General features: G+C 35.9%; 1 protein-coding gene across 1 annotated transcript in view; it reads right to left on the bottom strand.

Annotated features, from left to right (window-relative positions):
- Positions 1–18,034, bottom strand: part of PCNX2 (pecanex 2) — a 328,287-nt gene that overhangs the window by 115,052 nt on the left and 195,201 nt on the right. The window contains exon 23 of the mRNA XM_049789037.1: positions 12,308–12,437. Within this exon, the coding sequence (XP_049644994.1) occupies positions 12,308–12,437 (130 nt within the window). The remainder of the gene's footprint in view (positions 1–12,307; positions 12,438–18,034) is intronic.

Genomic DNA, 18,034 nt, shown 5'->3' with positions numbered 1-18,034 from the left:
AGACATCTCCATGATATGAAGCGTATCACAGAATGGTAGGTGCAATTAGAGAAATAACTGCACTAACAACTATTATGACAATGATAGAGAGATATATATAATGCCTGCTTCAAAGATAAGCAGGGGCTTGGGAGGGGAAATGGGGGACATTGGTGGTGGGAAAGTTGTACTGGTGAATGAGTATATGCATTTTTATGGCTGAAACCCAATTATGAACATGGTTGTAACCATGATGCTTAAGGAAATTGTTATTTACAAAATAAAAAAATGAATTTCTCCTAGGCACTCATCTTGTACATGGACTCTAATCAATGCTTCTATTTTTAAATGACTTTTCTGGGGCAAGAGAGATAGATAATACAGTAGATAGGGCACTTATATTGACTACACCTACCAGAGTTCCTGGTATTCCATATGATTCCCAGACCATCACCAGAAATAACCCCTGAATGCAGTGCCAGGAGTAAGGCTTCAGCAATTCCAGGTGTCCACAAGGAATACAAAAAAAAAAAGTGTAAAAAATCTACAGTATTTTGTATATGAAACATTAATTCTACCTAAAGCCCTAGCAAGGTCTTGACCTTGAGGAATATAGTGTCAAATTAAGACTTTAAATATGGAGCTTGGAGCCGGAGAAATAACATGGAGGTAAGGTGTTTGCCTTGCATGCAGAAGGTCAGTGGTTCAAATCCTGGCATCCCATATGGCCTCCTGAGCCTGCCAGGAGATTTTCTGAGTGTAGAGACAGGAGTAACACCTGAGCGCTGCCCAGTGTGACCCCCCCCCAAAAAAAAACCCTAAATATGGAGCTAATTTCTGATGGCTCTCTGCCATCTGATTTCAGCTGTGTCATTTTTGGATTGTGACCCACCCTACTAGAGCTGAAAATGCATGCCTGCTTTAGAGTATCTATCCCCAGGACAGAAAAAACATTCATCCAAATGGATGTATGTATACCACTATTCATCACAGCACCCAGTACAATATCTCAGAGTTGGACCCAATCTAGATGTCCAACAAGAAATTTGTGGATTATGAAGATGTGGTATATATATATATGTATGTATATATATATACACAATTAAATACTACATAGCTGTAAGAAAAGATCTGATCATGCAGTTCATTGAAACACGAATGGAACTGGAAGATATTATGTTAAATGAAATATAAAAAATTATATCACTTATATGTGGTATTTAGAATAACTGCATGAAGGAATGTAATGGTTCAAATGAGTGTTGTTGAGAACACTCTTGGTATCAAAGTACTGTGAGGAAAAGGAAAGTAATTAAATGAATGAGAAGATGTAAAATAATGGGGAGAGGGGTCATTGATGATGCACTGATGGTGTTAAAAAAGTACAGAATATCTAATCCACAGAGTCAAAGTCATTGAAATTATGAGTCCCAAACTTTAACAACTAACCTTAAAAACAGGCTTGTTATGATAGCAGGCTGGGGCAGGTCTGGTAGCATAGGGACTCTGGGAACACTGATGGATGGAGGTTGTCACTGGTGGTGGGGTTAGTAGTGAAACATTATTGTTTGTCTAAAACAGCTATGAAAAACATTGTATATCACAATGCTCTAAATTAAAAATTAAAAAAATATATGAGGTTAACACGATCACATAGTGAGCTGGACACATACAATGCAAGCAGATGACTCAGGTTCAAAGACTTTATATGGCTACCAGAGCCCTCTGACAAGTGATCCTTGAGTCTGAAGCCAGGAGTTAGCCCTATTCAACAACAACAATAAAAAAACAACAACAAATATATACCCATGGTAGCACAATTAAAGATTTTTCTTCTGATTATTAAAACACCAGGGAATTAATTTAAAACTAGAACCTTAAAAACAGAGGTGCTCCAGGATCCAGATGACTTTCCTCTACTGAATGACAATATACCACATGAACCTGTTGGCCCATACTGGGTGAACTGTTCAGGGAGGCTAGAGAGAAAGCTCAGTAGATTGAACACATGCTTTATGTGTTGGAAGCCTGGGTTTTATCTCCAACCTCTCATGGTCTTTTTGAGCACTTCCAGGAATGATCTCTGTGTACAGAGCTAGGAATAGTTCTGTAGTGTTACCAGGTGTGACCTAGAAACAAAAAAAAATTTTATAAGCAGTACTAAATACTAAAAGATTTAACGTTCTTGGTATTTGGGAATAAACTCTCAATTGCAAATAGAATTCTAAGTTCTGCTCGATGTAACTCCTGCATCATGAACATTCCAGTCTTGAAATTAAAAAAACTTTGAGACTAAGGTGAACTCACTGTTTAATATTTCCAGCTTCCTTTGTTTAGCATAAATCAGTCCCAACTCTAATACTTCTCTAAAATGCTGGATGGCTGTGAACTTTACTCTTACTGCAATGATTAAGAAAAGGGTTGTTCTATCCCTATGTTAGCACTAACTTACACTCACTATAACACATCTATCAACTTGACTTAGTCTGAAAGCCTTCCTCCTCAGTGACCTTGAAGTATTGAGTCAGCAGTACCAGACAGCCTAGAAGCAGGTGGCAGGTGGATTCTTCCTGAACCGCGTCTGTTCAGCTTCCTGACATTGCAATTTTCAAATGTTTAAGGGCTCAGCAAAATATAACAGACCTTAAAATTATGTACCATAGCATAATATATAATAAGTTCAAGCCAGTTCTATCTTAGAAATTCAGTGCTCTGCATTCCTAAAAAGCATCAGCCGTTTGGAATATATCTGAATAAGAGCTCATCACACTGGAAGTGTCAAACCATACCCCTGGGTATGTGTATGAGAGCTCTCATCTGTCTGCAAAAGAATATGCTGGAGTTAACCAAATCCATTATTTAGTTTCTCAGACATTACAACATTTACACACACACACACACACACACACACACACACACACACACACACACACTTGCAATCCTAGAGACACAGGACAGAAGCATTTAACCAGGAGAGTCTTAGCCTGCTCATTTCTCACTTACTCCTACAAGTACAAAGGGAGAGATGTTGAGTCTCATAGCTAGACTCCTTACACACACAGATCTAATTAGTAGCATTTAGACTCAAGCAAAAAATATAATACAAATGTAAATGACTTAAGCATTGCTCACATTGTTGAGTATTGATTGGTCCCAGCTGAACATAAGGACTGGAAAGAAAGGGGCATATTGTAATCAAGAATTTTTCCCTAAGTCCCCTGGCCCTGATTTCCTCTGTGTTTGACACACTATCAGGGTAACTCTTGCTTTGTGATAGATATGAAGGCTGCCAAAGAGAACCTATTTTCTTTCAAGCTTCCAGAGTCTCAGAACTTTCAGAGACCAGGAAGAAATAATCACCTTCTGTGATTCTGGATTTGGCACCTAATCTTTCTATTACTTTGACGCTTTTTGCCAAACAAGACTTCTTGTTTTTTACTTACCCATGGCTTGCACTTCAGGGAAAATTTTTAAGCAGGGTTATGTTTTCCTAGAATAAAATGAAGCACAGAGAAGAAACTTCACTGTCATCATGCACAGATTTAGTCTATGAGTCTCCAGTTACTTGTCTGAGGTTTATTGTTACTAAAATGTTTAGTTTCTTTTGGCTCTTCAGTTTATCTTGACATATATACTTCATTTTATAAAACTATTTCCCAATAGTATATCTTCATTTCTATTTCTTTTGGAAAATCCCAGACGTGGTTCATATTCCTACTCTCATTTTTTCTAAATCCCAGAAACCTCTGACTCCCCAGATACGTCTCTAACTAGCGAGGCTATGTTGATTGCTAAACAGGAAATTCCAAAGTGACTTCCAAGCATTTAAAAATTGCTCTTGGTATCTGGGAGTTAAAAAAAATCGTTCTAAACTCTCACATTTGCAATCTATGCAGAAGAACTTCTGAGCGACTTCTAGGGAGTAAGATTCCCAAAGACTTGCTTTAAGTTCCTATGTAGTGGGCCAGTGTATTTTTTTCCACTCATATTAAGATATATGAATTTATTTAACAGTCTGGGAAACTAGAGGCAAATGATGACCTCAAATCAGAAAGACTCAAATAATCTGCCTTAAAAAGAATTTTTCAACTTAATTCATTTGACTCCTTTCATAGACCTGAGGCTTTTTTGATATGCCAAGAGGTTACTCTTGCTCAGGAGGCTTCACTCTTAAAGCTCCTCAATAATCCCCAAGGCAATACCAGAGGCAGCAGAGCATATCTGAAAGCATGCCCCATATATAAGCTACAAGTCTGAGCTCTGAGAACAGTTATGGCTGCAGCATACAACGAGAGCCCCATAAGGAGATAGTCTATAGAAGATTTCTGAGCCATGACAAGGTGGAACACAGAGAAACACAAACTTGCAAATAGATTGCTTAGACAGACATGGTCCCTCAACACGTCTGAGCACTTTTACAGCCTAAAAATGGTGGTGGTGGTGATTGGGTCCATGCTTTTGAGCTTCGAGCTTTGTGCTGTCCACTTGTCACGGTGTGAAAGCTTAACTTAGACATCTAAAAAAGAGAATGCATGAAGAAAGTCACATTGGTTCTGATATATTTCAGTTCTCACCTGACTACTGAGACAAAGTAGGAACCACAATTTGCTTTGAGGAGCACTTTAAAGGTCATAGGAAACAGGTGTGCATTTGTTGCTCCTGGAGGTCTCCTCCCACTAGAAGGGCCATAGAGTATTTTGTTTAGGGAATTAAAGTTTTAGAGCTGGATAGCACTGGTTTGAAACTGCCTTCATCTTTTAGAAAGGCTCCATCTTCTTGGGTGAAATGAGACTCTTCATATGAAGATGCTTCTCTTTTGAGTAATGAAAACATACTTTCACTGATAATTCACTGAGTATTTGTGTGTGTGACCATATGTATGCTTCTGGTCATATATATATGGCATTTGAGAAGCCTGAGAAAACACTTAGGGGTTGAAAGAAAACCAGACCTCAGTTAATATCTTGGTTCAGCTATTGACATGTTTTTAATCTTGTGAAAGTTATTTAATTTTTATGTGTTTCCTTTTTTTATTTGTGAAAAGAGAAAAATAAATTCTAATTACAGAGTTGGGCAAAGACTAATATGAATATATTTGAGAAGGTAAGCAGGCATTCATTAAACACAGCAGCAGCAGCAACAACAACAAAAGGTAAATAGTACTATTATTCCAGCTACCTCTGCTTTACTTCTACTACATTGGTATTATCTAACAAAGAGCAATATATATGGGAATAGATATGGCATAAATATGGATCTGCATGTTCAAATAACCCTGACACAACTGATAGAGAGCTACTTGGCTTTTATCTCAATACTAGTTAATTATGTCCAGAACCTTTGAAAAAATACCCAAGTAAGTATAGAGTAGCTTAATTGCTAGTTTAAATATTCTCTGAATATCTTCAACTTGTAGAGTGCTACATTTTACTACTGACCCATAAGCCATATTAACTTAGTACTTTGTTCTTAACAATATAATTGCTTTACAAACCATAAATTTTAAAAGGAGCTCCATGCGAAAAATCATACAACAAAATCTGCATTCTAAAAATTAAAATTATTAAGTGGCATTTAGAACTTTTTCCCTTGATCACCATAACCTCATCAAGCATCCCCTGCTCTGCTCATTGACTTTAACAAAAACTAAGATTCATATAATAGCAGTCAATATCATATATACAAAACACAAGTGAGAGATCTGGAAAAATTATAACTAAAATAGACTATTATGGATAGAATTGTTGCATTAAATTCAAATTGTTGCATTAAATTCAATAATTCTAGAAAAAACTATTTTTCTGAATTTTTAGTAAAGCATACATCTAAGACAGGGGGAACAAGCTACATAAAACAGGCATGTTACAAGAATAAAATATGTACTGACATTACTTAAAAATTGAACAACAGAAAGTAGTATAAAAAGGAGGAAACTCAGGACTGGGGCGATGTCACAGGGTAGGGTGTTCATCTTACTCATGGCTGACTGACATTGAATTCCTGGCATCCCAGATGGTCCCCAGGGCCTACCAAAAATGTTTCTGAGTACAGAGCCAGGAGTAACCCCTGAGTACTGTTGGGTGTGGCCCAAAACTAAAAAACAAAACAAAACAAAAAATAAATAAATGAAAAGGAGAAAACAAGGAATGAGGCTGTAGTGAGAACAAAGATACTATACATTAACCACAGTGAGCTGAATCTCAATCAAAATAACAACTCTGAAAAGACATATAGAAACAGTAATCCCATTTTATAGATGTTACTTGAGGCCAACAGATTAAATAATTTGCCAAAAACCAACCTAATTAAGCATATAAGAAACTATTTCAGTTGAGATTTAATAAATCAAAATGTATTTATTTTCCTATCTACCATCATAGCCTCAGGAAGAAAGAACTGAGGATATCACAGAGAAAATGAAAGGCATGAATCAGTCATGAAAGATGCATTTGCCTCTTAGATACATTTGTTTCCTTGTGGCTATGGTATTTTGAATTTTATACAATTTTATCAAATTGTATTAAACAAATTAATTTTTTAATTTTTGGGGGGTTTTGGGTCACACCCGGTAGCACTCAGGGGTTATTCCTAGTTTTATGCTCAGAAATCTCTCCTGGCAGGCTTGGGGGACCATATAGGATGTCAGAACTCGAACCACCATCCTTCTGCATGCAAGGCAAACACCCTACCTCCATGCTATTTCTCCAGCCCCTAAACAAATTCATCATTAAACAAATTGTTAATGATGCTTTTTATTTTGTAGGACTGAACGTAACGAACACTTCTAGGAGTAAGAATTTTACTGAAATAACCAGAACATGAGTCAAATACTTTCTAGCCTAAACATCTGTTTCATGTCAATGATAAGGTACCGTTTTTTAGTGATGGTTTATATATAGAGAAGAATAAATCATAATATAAGAATGTGTTCCTAAATTCTTTTAAAATAATTTGAGAGAGGGGCTGGAGAGATAGCATGGAGGTAAGGCATTTGCCTTTCATACAGGTCATCAGTTCAAATCCCGGTGTACAATATGGTCTCCCGTGCCTGCCAGGAGCAATTTCTGAGCATGGAGCCAGGAGTAACCCCTGAGCACTGCCGGATGTGACCCAAAAACCACAAAACAAAAATAATAATTTGAGAGAAAGGAATTCATTAAAAAGAATCACTACCACTATAGAGTATGTACTATTGTTGCTTATCATTTAAATGGGACACCTGGAAAAGCTCATGAATAAAGAACTTAAAGGCTTTTTTAGTCAAGAGCATATTTGTTTTATGGTGAATTTTCTAATAATGCTAAATAAAAATTAAATTTGTACTTCCTTTTACTTTTCCATAATATCACTGGATTTTTTTTTTAATTTAGATATAGAGAATACATACACATGCCTGGTCCCAGAGAGATTTTCATAAAGATTAAAACTAACAAGTTCAAAATTGAAAGTAAATAGAATCTATGGTATTTTTGGTAGAATTAACTAAAGGGAACATTTATTTTCTAAAGATTACTGCTATAAAACCTCTCATAGTATAAGTATTTTTGAACCTTACCATAAGATGGAACATGATTATTGAAAGTATGAATGGAAAATAGAAATTTAGAGGGAGGAAAGGGAATTTTATTGGAGTAGCACAACCCAAGGAAAAGTCAGTAATAAAATGTTAATAACATATGATGTTTGGTAATAATTTAATATGAGGGACTAGAAAGGTAGATTAGGACTGAGGATGTTTCTTATCTATTTTGTCCAGTATGGCATACTTCAGTTCTATGTTCTTCCAATTTAAACTGGGTTAAAATTAAATATCATTAAAATGCTACTTCCTCAATCACACTAGCTCAGATTCAAGTACTTAGAAGTCATAGGGCCTCAAATTGGACATGGTATATGGCAATTCCTTCAGCATGGAACTTATTGTCTCTGGGAGTTTCTCTACAATGATATCCTTGATTGCTGATTCTTCCTGGGGATTTTCTTCCTGGGTCTCTGGGACTCCAATGATTCTTACTGTTGAGTTTATCAAAGACTCCTATTTTCATCTGTTCAGAATCTTTGATTAATTTTTCTATTGTCTGATCATTTGCTTTAAAGTTCTTTTCCAATATTTTCTGCTGTACGGAGTTGTTACGCATCTCATCTTCCAGCTCACTGATTCTATCCTCAGCTGCTGTTACCCTGTTGAAGAAGCTTTCCATTGAAATTTTCATTTTGTCTATTGAGTTTTTCAGACCTGTTATTTCAGTTTAGAGTTATCCGATTTCTATCTTCATATCTTGATTCTTATTTGGGCTCTGTTCAATTTGATCTCTGGTTTCTTTGAGTTCTATGAACATCCTCCATATTTCTTCTCTAAACTTACCTGAGAGACTAGGTGGATGGCAGTTTTTGGGTCATCAGAGCTGCCATCTTCATTTTCTATGCCTGGTGTTGGCCTGTGTTTTTCCCCCATTGTCACACTTGTAGTGTGGATTTTTCTACCTGTAATAGTGGTGTTCATTGGCTAGAGGATGGGTGCTCCTCTGGCTCCACTGTCACCTCTGAAGAAGAGCCCTCAGGGAATGATGGGCAATAGGCAGAGAGGATCAAATCCCAGGCCACAGGACCACAGAGCGAAATCCCAAAATGTCTGCTGCACTTCAGGTCACACAGCAGAGACCAGCACCACTGCAGCACGTAACTTATTGGATGGCACTGATCTATGTGGTATTGCTCCTTGATTCTTAGGCAAAAATAAGACAGCACTAGGACTGAAGAGATAGCATGGAGGTAAGGCATTTGCCTTGCATGCAGAAGGACGGTGGTTCGAATCCCGGCATCCCATATGGTCCCGAGCCTGCCAGGAGCGATTTCTGAGCATAGAGTCAGGAGTAACCACTGAGCACTGCCAGGTGTGACCCAAAAAAACAAACACTAAAAAAAATAATAATAATAAATAAGATAGCACTGGCTTTTAAGCCAGAATGTAATTTGGTTTCTTTAGATAGAGGAAGCTGAAAAGAAAGTTGGTTAAGAGAGCAAAGGACACATTTGCCACTGTCTACACTGAGGAGCAGCAGGGGATAATAGGAAATTTGCGAATTACAATACAAAGTGCTGGGTAAATCAGATTAGCTCTAGTTATAATATAGTTGGTAATTCACTCATTGAATCCTCAGAATATTTTAATGTGGTTTAATTTTAAAGTATATTTTAACATGGTTTGATAGGGCTCACTTGCTCACTAAAGATTTGCAAAAATCAAAGCTGAGTTTAGAAGGTCTGAAAGCAAAACCAGAAGATTGGAAAGTGAAAATGCAGGAACAGAAAGGGAGAGGAGATCAGGGGAGAGATCTGTGAGTTAGAACAGTTGAATACAGTTACTAAAGCTCCAGAGAATATCTTTTATCAGAACTTTTGAAGTTCTTGTGAAGTCTTGACAATCATTTAACAATTAAATGCAATCAATGGCAGTTGCAGATTGCTCCTTAGAAAGGAGTCTAAATCAATTTGACTGGAAAGAAGGTAAAGGAAAGAATGACAGAGAAAAGCTAACATGAAAATACTTATAAATAAATAGTTTTTAAAATAAAACCCACAGATTATGATCGATGCAAAGTTTCCCAGAACACTTTCAAAGATTAAATGAGTTTTCCTGCCATTTGCTTAGCTGGTACCCACTGCTTTTATAGTCCTGAATTCCATCACTGATCTTTACAGCAGATGAGTCACAAGACTCTATTCTGGTACCTTTACACTAAGTTGTACCACAATTTTGACTGAGCTCTGCATTAGATTTCTTCCCCCTAGGCCTGAAAATTGTGTCCAATTTAGTTCCTTCAGAGAGATCAAATTAAAGCTAAATGTCCTTTCACACTCCTCTGGCCATCCAAGGACAAGCTAGCCAAATTTAACAATGTTCCAGATTGGGAAAATGAATGGACAACATAGAATCAATTCAGTGAGACTGAATAAGGACACATAAATCCTGATGTTAAATACCACATTATAAGTAGCCCACACAAACTGACAATTCAGACTCTCAAAGTGCGTGACTTTTAGAAACAAAGAGGCTAAATTACATAAAACAAAACTCTAGGGGCCAGAGAGATAGCATGGAGGGTAAGGCGTTTGCCTTTCATGCAGAAGGTCATTGGTTCGAATCCCGGCGTCCCATATGATTTCCGAGCCTGCCGATTTCTGAGCATAGAGCCAGGAGTAACCCCTGAGCGATGACGGGTGTAACCCAAAAACCAAAACCAAAACCAAAACCAAACCAAACCAAACAAAAAACTCTACAGGTGTTAGTATGCATGCATGTAATTAAATTTTTCAACAAACTCTCTCCAGTGCCCTTATTCTGGAAGCAATTCAAACCCCTTTAGCTCAAAGAAATTTTGTTCCTATCAAATCCTTTCATGCTAGAAAGAGTTCTTTCCAACCTATATAAGAATAGAAGACCCTTTCTCAAAGTGGACAATACCACACCCTTAAACGGAGTCTTCAGAAAGGTCTAGGACTGGTAGTAGTTGTCAATTGTCCAATTGTGAGTGCTTTCTAACTGATGGATTACAAAAGGTACATTTCCAGGAAATGCTGCATAATTTTCTGAAAAGATAGCTATGGGTCAAAGAAGTTTGGGAACCTTCAGTACCATTTGCAATCAAATTTGCAGTGTCTTGCACTTCCCATTCCTATTTAGTTAAGTAATTCTTATTTGAAAACATTTGTAATTTCCAGAAGTGTGATCTTTTCAGAGTTTCAGAAATGTCCTACAAAGTATTTTCTCCTAAAGAAAAAAATAAGCGATAATAATTTTCTTTTATTCCTGACTTATGCAGATCAATTTGATGTATCTTTAAACAAATGCAAAGTAGGGCTCTATTTATGTACATTAAGATGACTTTACTTGCTTTGGTAGAACTCCCACCTCACTTAATGAAAATCTACCAAGAACATGAGGGATTTTTTTCACCTCTGTACTTCTAAACAACTGGCTTGCCACAGGTTGATTTGATTTGGTTCACTCAATACTTCTAGGTTTGAGTTCTGGGGTGCAAAATATTATTTGCTAAAATGTAATGTAGCATACATGGTATTGTATTATATTATATTGTATACAATGTATTATATTGAAATATATAATTGCAATGCAATACAATTAGAATGAAATATATACAATATACAATTGTATTGTAATGTATACAATGCATTGTATTGCAATACAATGTAATGTGTTGCTACAGAAACTACTTAGCAGATCAGTTATAGGTGTCTTAACTGGACTCAGATGATGCTTTCTTTTGTGTCAGCCCTATGCTAGGTGATTAATATAAATATACATATAGCAATTCATTTTCTCCCTGAAACAAGTCTGTGAATTTGTTTCTCTTATTTCATCCTCATTTTATGGAATAAAGAGAGCCCGAGTCATCCTCTTTAGATAGAGGATGTGAAAGTGAGCCCAAGCAGGTTAGTGGCCCAAGCTGTTTTTAATTATTAATTCCCATTACAGAAACATGCTCATTTTATGTTATTTAAAGATAAAAGAGAAACAACAGATTGCCTAAAGATGTAATCCTCTATGAATATAAAGAGAATATTTGTAAAGTGCCTGAGAGGTGCAAATTCAGACATTTTGTAGAAGGTGAATTGGGGTTTATATAGAACAATACAAATATGACTAGTAAATTAGTGTATGAAGAGAAATACCTGCCTGAGATTCCTGGAGCATCTCTGCTTATTTTTTATCTGTGCAGGAGACAGGTCTACTCTTCCTCCTCTTGCCCTTCTCAGGACCTTTGTATTAACCCCATCCTTAAAAATCACTGAATTCTTAAAAAGTACATAGTGAAACAACACTCATCTATCACTTCTTATCTTTTTTTTTAAAGTGATGGAGCTTCCCCAACACCCCTGCCTGAGGAAACTTTTTACTAGTTTAAGTAGTCCAGAAAAGGGGCATAACTCATCTTCTATACATTTAAAAGAGCTTAAAGAAATAGTTTATCTTCTGTTAAGCTGTGATGCATGTAAATTTGTGTATGATGCAAGTGGGGACAAATATGCCATCTAGGAGAATGGTAGCACATCAAATAATAGTACATGCCTTTTCTGGTACAAGATAATTAATTTTTCCTTAGCAACTGGTTACACCTGATTAAATTTGAGGTCAGCCCCATGCTGAATCTATGAATTGAAGGAACCATGTGGACAGATTTACCAGTCCTCATAGCCCCACAGAAAGGAATGTACAAAGCCAGAATCTTCATGGAGGGAATTGCCAAAGGAGTTCTTTAAGCATAAGTGTTAATAAAACAAGTAAACATCAAGTGTAAAGTCTTACTTGTAGCTTTTCTCCCAGAATTTCACAGGCCTAACATATGATGTAATGAAAATGACACTCCCAAGAAATGGGCTCAATGGAGTAGAAAAGATTGATGTGGCAATCATCTGGAAGAAGAGCATTGCAGAATCTGAGACATTTGAGTTAAGGTAAACAAAACTTACATTGCTATATTTCTAAATATCATTTTATATTTTATAAGTTTATAAAAATAAGGAAAGCAAGGAAGGAAGAAAGAGAGGAAAGAAGAAATGAAAGGAGTAAGGATAGAAAAAAGGAAGAAAGAAAGAAAACAAAGGCCTTCATTAATTCATTCATGCCAAGTTTGACCAATACTTAATATCTAGCCCAATTGGAATTTCAACTTCTCTCAAAGATAGGAATATTTGTTGTTTCTGTCACAAAATAGAAATATTTTTTGTTTTTCCACAAAATTTGCACTCTAGGATCCTATTAAGTGGTTCTGGTGGAGTAACTAGTAATAAAACAAGGAAATAAAACTTAGGACCTCATGCCAAAAGTGAAAATTTTCTAAAATGACATAAAAATTTTAGCCAAAATAAGCATACATTTTTATCTCTCTATGCAATCATACATATTTGGAAATATAAAAATTTTAGAATTATCTCATTTCCCACCAAGAAAACTAAATATTTCTTATAAAAATTCCAGCAGTTTTAGTATGCTTCATTTATGCCTCTTTTTACACAATCAGGTCTTTAGAATTGTAATTGTTTAAATAAGTAAGGCTGTAACTTCTAACTAAAGGTGATTTTAAAAAATCTAAGGGATACAGATGTCAAAGAACTGATCCCTCCTCTGTTTAAATAAGTATGGCTGTAACTTTTAACTTAAGGTGATTTTAAAAAATCTAAGGGATATAGCTGTCAAGGGACTGAACCCTCCTCTGTCCCACTGAATCACTGAAGAACTTCTCAATGCCAGTTACCCATATACTATTGTGCTATAGGGATATATGATTGTGGATCTGTGATTGAAGAGGGACCTGAGAATGTTATTCTTTGAGGGTATATGACTCCAGTAAGGGTCATATGTATGAATGCTGTTATTTGTTTCATGTTGTAAGAATTTGTAATCCATTTCTAAGTGAGTTCTGGTTTGATTTTGTTGTTGTTGTTATTGTATTTCTTAATGTTGTAATGTTTCTGATTGAGATGTTATATGTATTGATAATGGTATGACACTGACTATAGAAAGTGAAGGAAATGGAGGTAGTTAAGTTGAGGGAAATTATGATCAAAGTCAATTTTGAAGAAGCAAACATTTATTTAGGGAGAGATGATAAAATTTGTAAAATTGCTTCTCGGCCTTTTGGCTAAGATCAAGTGTAAAAAAATTTGTGAAGGCACCGACAAATGAAAACTTGGCTGTGTCATGAGACTCTGCCTAAGTTAAAATTAACAGGTAGTTTTGATAATATATCTGTGAAATGTAGTTTATATATAGGTATTGAAGTAAGCCTCCTTGAGATGCTTCTGATTTTACCTGTGCTTTTATAGTCAGAAGCTCCCATAGATATTTTCCCTAAGAAGTGGGTCTCTCTAACCCTGAGAAAGGACAAGGAACTCTCTGGATGCAAGCCACCCTCTCTCCTGTACATTTGATAGTCTCATAAGTCTTGCAAAGTTTATTTTACTTGTATCCTTATATTGTTGTAATGCTGATTCTCTCCAATAAATTTATTTTATGATTATTTGCTTTTGGCTTGAATCATAAATGACTCCCCACTCCAGTGTAAATTAGAACTTTTAAGATACAATTCTTAAATGACATGTTCCTGACTGAATGAGTATATGTCTCATAATCATTGCAGCAAAATGGCTTTTATTTTTTTATCTGTTGTTCATAATATATATGAGTTGGAAAAAAAGAATAAATACTTGGCACAGATAAAATCATATCCTTTCTTTGGGGTCATGGCAGTGGTGCAAGCAGTAAGGCATTTGCCTTGCAAGCAGTAACCTAGGACAGACTGCAGTTCAATCCCCTGGCATCCCATATGGTCCCCCAAGCCAGGAGGGATTTCTAAGCACATAGCCACGAGTAACCCGAGCATCTCTGGGTGATGCTCAAAAAAACAAAACAAAGAACAAAACAACAACAACAAAAACATATCCTTTCCAATTTCCATCAGAACAGAGAAGTAACTAAGGCTTCTAAGCAACTTTCACATATTACCAGTGACATAGTTTTAGTTATATGAAGGAGTTGTGTCAAAACTTTATTAAATTGTAATAATAAGAAACAATACAGAAGCCTGGTTCTATTTACAAGTACTATCTGCAGATGTTCATGAATCTAAGCTCGAGTTTTGCTTTAGGTGTAACTGTCATATTTTTGTTGTGTTATTTAATTTTAGATCTGTTCTAGAACAAAATGACACATCCATTAATAAACTATTCTGGCGATGAATTGTTTGAGTATGAAAAAGACCTCGGTTCTCTTTCCTACTATCTTCAGCACATGCTCACTCTTTCCCTACCCTTGTTCTTCTCATTCTCAGTGATTTATATAGCACACATCTAGTCCCATTTTTACTTTCTTTGATGCTTATAGGCTGTCTTACCCTGTAATTTCTGCTTTTAATTTTGCTACCTCTGTATAACAACAATTGAAAGGATTCAGCTTTAAAAAAAATCTCTATTGTAGTAAAAATTTTGATCTCAGTTCAAATAAACTACTTGGTTATCTAGCCTTACTGAATTGCTCATCATTTCCCTCTCTGAAACCTAAAAATATCTAAAGGCTCCTATCACAAAAGATACCAAATTAGCAATGCCCTTGTTACTGAAAGAAAGAAAATTCAATGGGAGATGTGATTTAATAAAAGTATAAAAAAGTGTTAGGAGTCAAGGGGTAAGATGGGGATTTTCCTGAAAGGAGATATTTGGAGGAAGGGAGGAGAGGTTTGTCCATAATATAAGGTTATAGTGCACCCTGTGTGGCTTACAAAATAATTGGAACAAAACCAAGTCTAGATAATGCAGAGGGGGTTAGCATTGCCCTTATTTTTTATTCTAAAAGTTTCTTCAAAACATGTTGTGTTCCCACAAACAACTTTCCAGATATTAAGAAGGAAAGTGAAGGGGCTGGAGCATTAGCTCAGTGGTAGGGCATTTGTCTTGCAGGCTGCTGACCGAGGATGGACCTGAGTCCGGCATCCCATATGGTCCCCATACGTGCCAGGAGTGACTTCTGAGTGCAGAGCCAGGAGTAGTAATCCCTGAGCACTGCAGGGTATGACTCCCCCCCAAAAAAAAACAAAAATAAAAATAGAAGGTAACTTTATCTATAGACAAATTTCTGTAGTAGAAAAAAATAGAAACATAGTGTTTATGTTTGATACCAATGTAAATATACAACATAGATGGCCTCAGAGATTATGTTATTATTTATTTAATATTATATGTTGTGTCTATTTTATTAATCGATAAAAACATTGAATTTTCAGCAAATCTGAAAGGCTGGAGATATAAATTCCTAAGTGCTGTCAAGATGCAGTGTCTCTGAAGAGAGCTGGCTTTTATAGCTTTCTATCTCTCATTAAGAGATCCAAAATATTAGTCTGAAAGGTATATGGTGATTATTTTAAGAGTCTAAGGTATATTTTTGTGCACTTAAAATGATGAGGTCAATGTTAATACTTAAAGTTGAAAAGAAACATCAGAAGCTCAAAACAGCTCAAATAGAAAGAATTTTTCATATTTAACAGAAAACTGGCAAAAACCTGCCTAATTACTGGAAGACAATAGATTTACAAGGTGTCTATACGTCTTTCCCTAGAGATTACAAGCTTAGAAACAGAGACTATCCAGGGAGGAAACATGCCAGTGCCGGAAAAAGTAATTTACTAAACAGTGCTCTGCTGGCCTGAAAGCTAATTCAGTTCCGAAATGAAACAAATTAGTCCCTTACAATGCCAGGCTGGAACTCGCAGCTTCTTAAATGAGTGATAAAATAATTAACATTTCAAAATTAGTCCAAAACAGGGCTGGCATTTAGGAGCCTGATAGCTATGTCTTGATGGCATATATATCCAGCTGCCTAATCTATTTATCTCATTGTATTCTCAATGGTCTGATGCTGGCCATTAAATAGCAAATATTTACCTTTGCAATTGGTTGGAAGGATGGAAAGGAGTATATCTGGTTAATGGAGAGGGGTTTATAAGTTCTGTAAATTGTGACACAACTTCAGTGGTCATGTTAACAGCCCTGCCTTTAAACATAATGAAGGAAATAATGGGGATTTTTTTTTTAGAAATAATGCTTTATCTTTGAATATTCTGAGATAAAATCCACATTTTAAATGTGCTCAATTTCTTAAGACAATGAGTCCACCCATCAAAATGTAGTTAGGATTTAACACTCATTCTGTGCAATATGGATAATTGCTGAAGCTGATTTTTTATTAGAGGAGATATTAGATACCAGCTATTGATACCCTTGTGCATCAACCCTCAACACACATAAAAGTCAGGTAATTGAAAGTCATGGCTCCCAAACTGATCTTGATGCAACTATAAGGAGTAGTTGGTGTTGCTAAATTTATCTAACAAGATTTAACTATCCATAAGAAATGCTACGTGAGACAAAAGTGAAAATAATATTGGGAGTCATAACTCCAACTTCTATTGCAACTCCTCTTATTGGTATCAGTTGTAATAATTTTCATTTTAATAATCATGCTTCAAAATGATAGAAATATAAAATAAACAAAACCACTTCAACAATTCAACCCACTGCTTATAAAGACAAAGGAAGAAGGTGGCACCCATCTCTCTCACTTTTCTATTTTCCCACATAATTATTCTGCCAAGTTACACTCTAGAAATATCAATACAGATCTAAGAATAGAAACATAGATATGCAGTATGAGGCCAAGTTTTGGTAGACTTAAAATAATTTTTAAGTAATTGTGTATAGAGGAATAGGAAAATGAAGAGAGAGAGAGAGACAGAAACAGAGACAGAGACAGAGAGAGGAGAGAGAGGAATAAAATGTAAAATGTTCAAGAGGCAGATGGGCAGGACTGGAAAAACGTCACTGGTGGTGGGAAATGTGCACTGGTGAAGGGGGTATACATCATTGTGTAACTGAAACTCAATCTCAAACAACTGTGTAACCATGGTATTTAAATTAATATAAATAAATAAATAAATAAATCTATAGAGGAACTGGAACATTAGTATCATAGGTGATTGCCTGCCTTGCACATGGCCAACCTAGTTTTGATCTCCAGCTTCCCATGTGATCCCCCAAGCTCTGCCATGAGTAATTTTTCTGTGTATAGCAGGAGGAATAATTGAGCATTGCTGAATGTGGTCAAAAAACAATAAATATTATATGTACACAATCAAATAGATGTATATATGTAAAATGGTCAGTTAATGATTCTTGCAGGCAAGATGATTTTACTGCACATAAAGCTAATAATATACAAGTGGTTTCTTCAAATAGTTTTAATGAGTTCATACAAACATCATATGAAACTCTTGAGTAGTAGCTAAAATCCGCTAACAGTGAAATGCCAACATAAAAAGCTTAGCCTGTATGTCAGTGGGAAAAGTATCACCAGGGGGATCTTGTAAAGATGGTGTCCAGGATCTATGTTCTGAAATTACAAGAGTATGTGGTGGGCTCAGAAATTCACCTATATAAATAATATTGCCTAGAAACTCTGATGAGAACTCCAGTACTGATTTTT

This window comes from Suncus etruscus, chromosome 15, assembly GCF_024139225.1.
Source record: "Suncus etruscus isolate mSunEtr1 chromosome 15, mSunEtr1.pri.cur, whole genome shotgun sequence".
Classification (NCBI taxonomy): domain Eukaryota; kingdom Metazoa; phylum Chordata; class Mammalia; order Eulipotyphla; family Soricidae; genus Suncus; species Suncus etruscus.
This window is presented reverse-complemented; position numbering and strand designations above follow the sequence as displayed.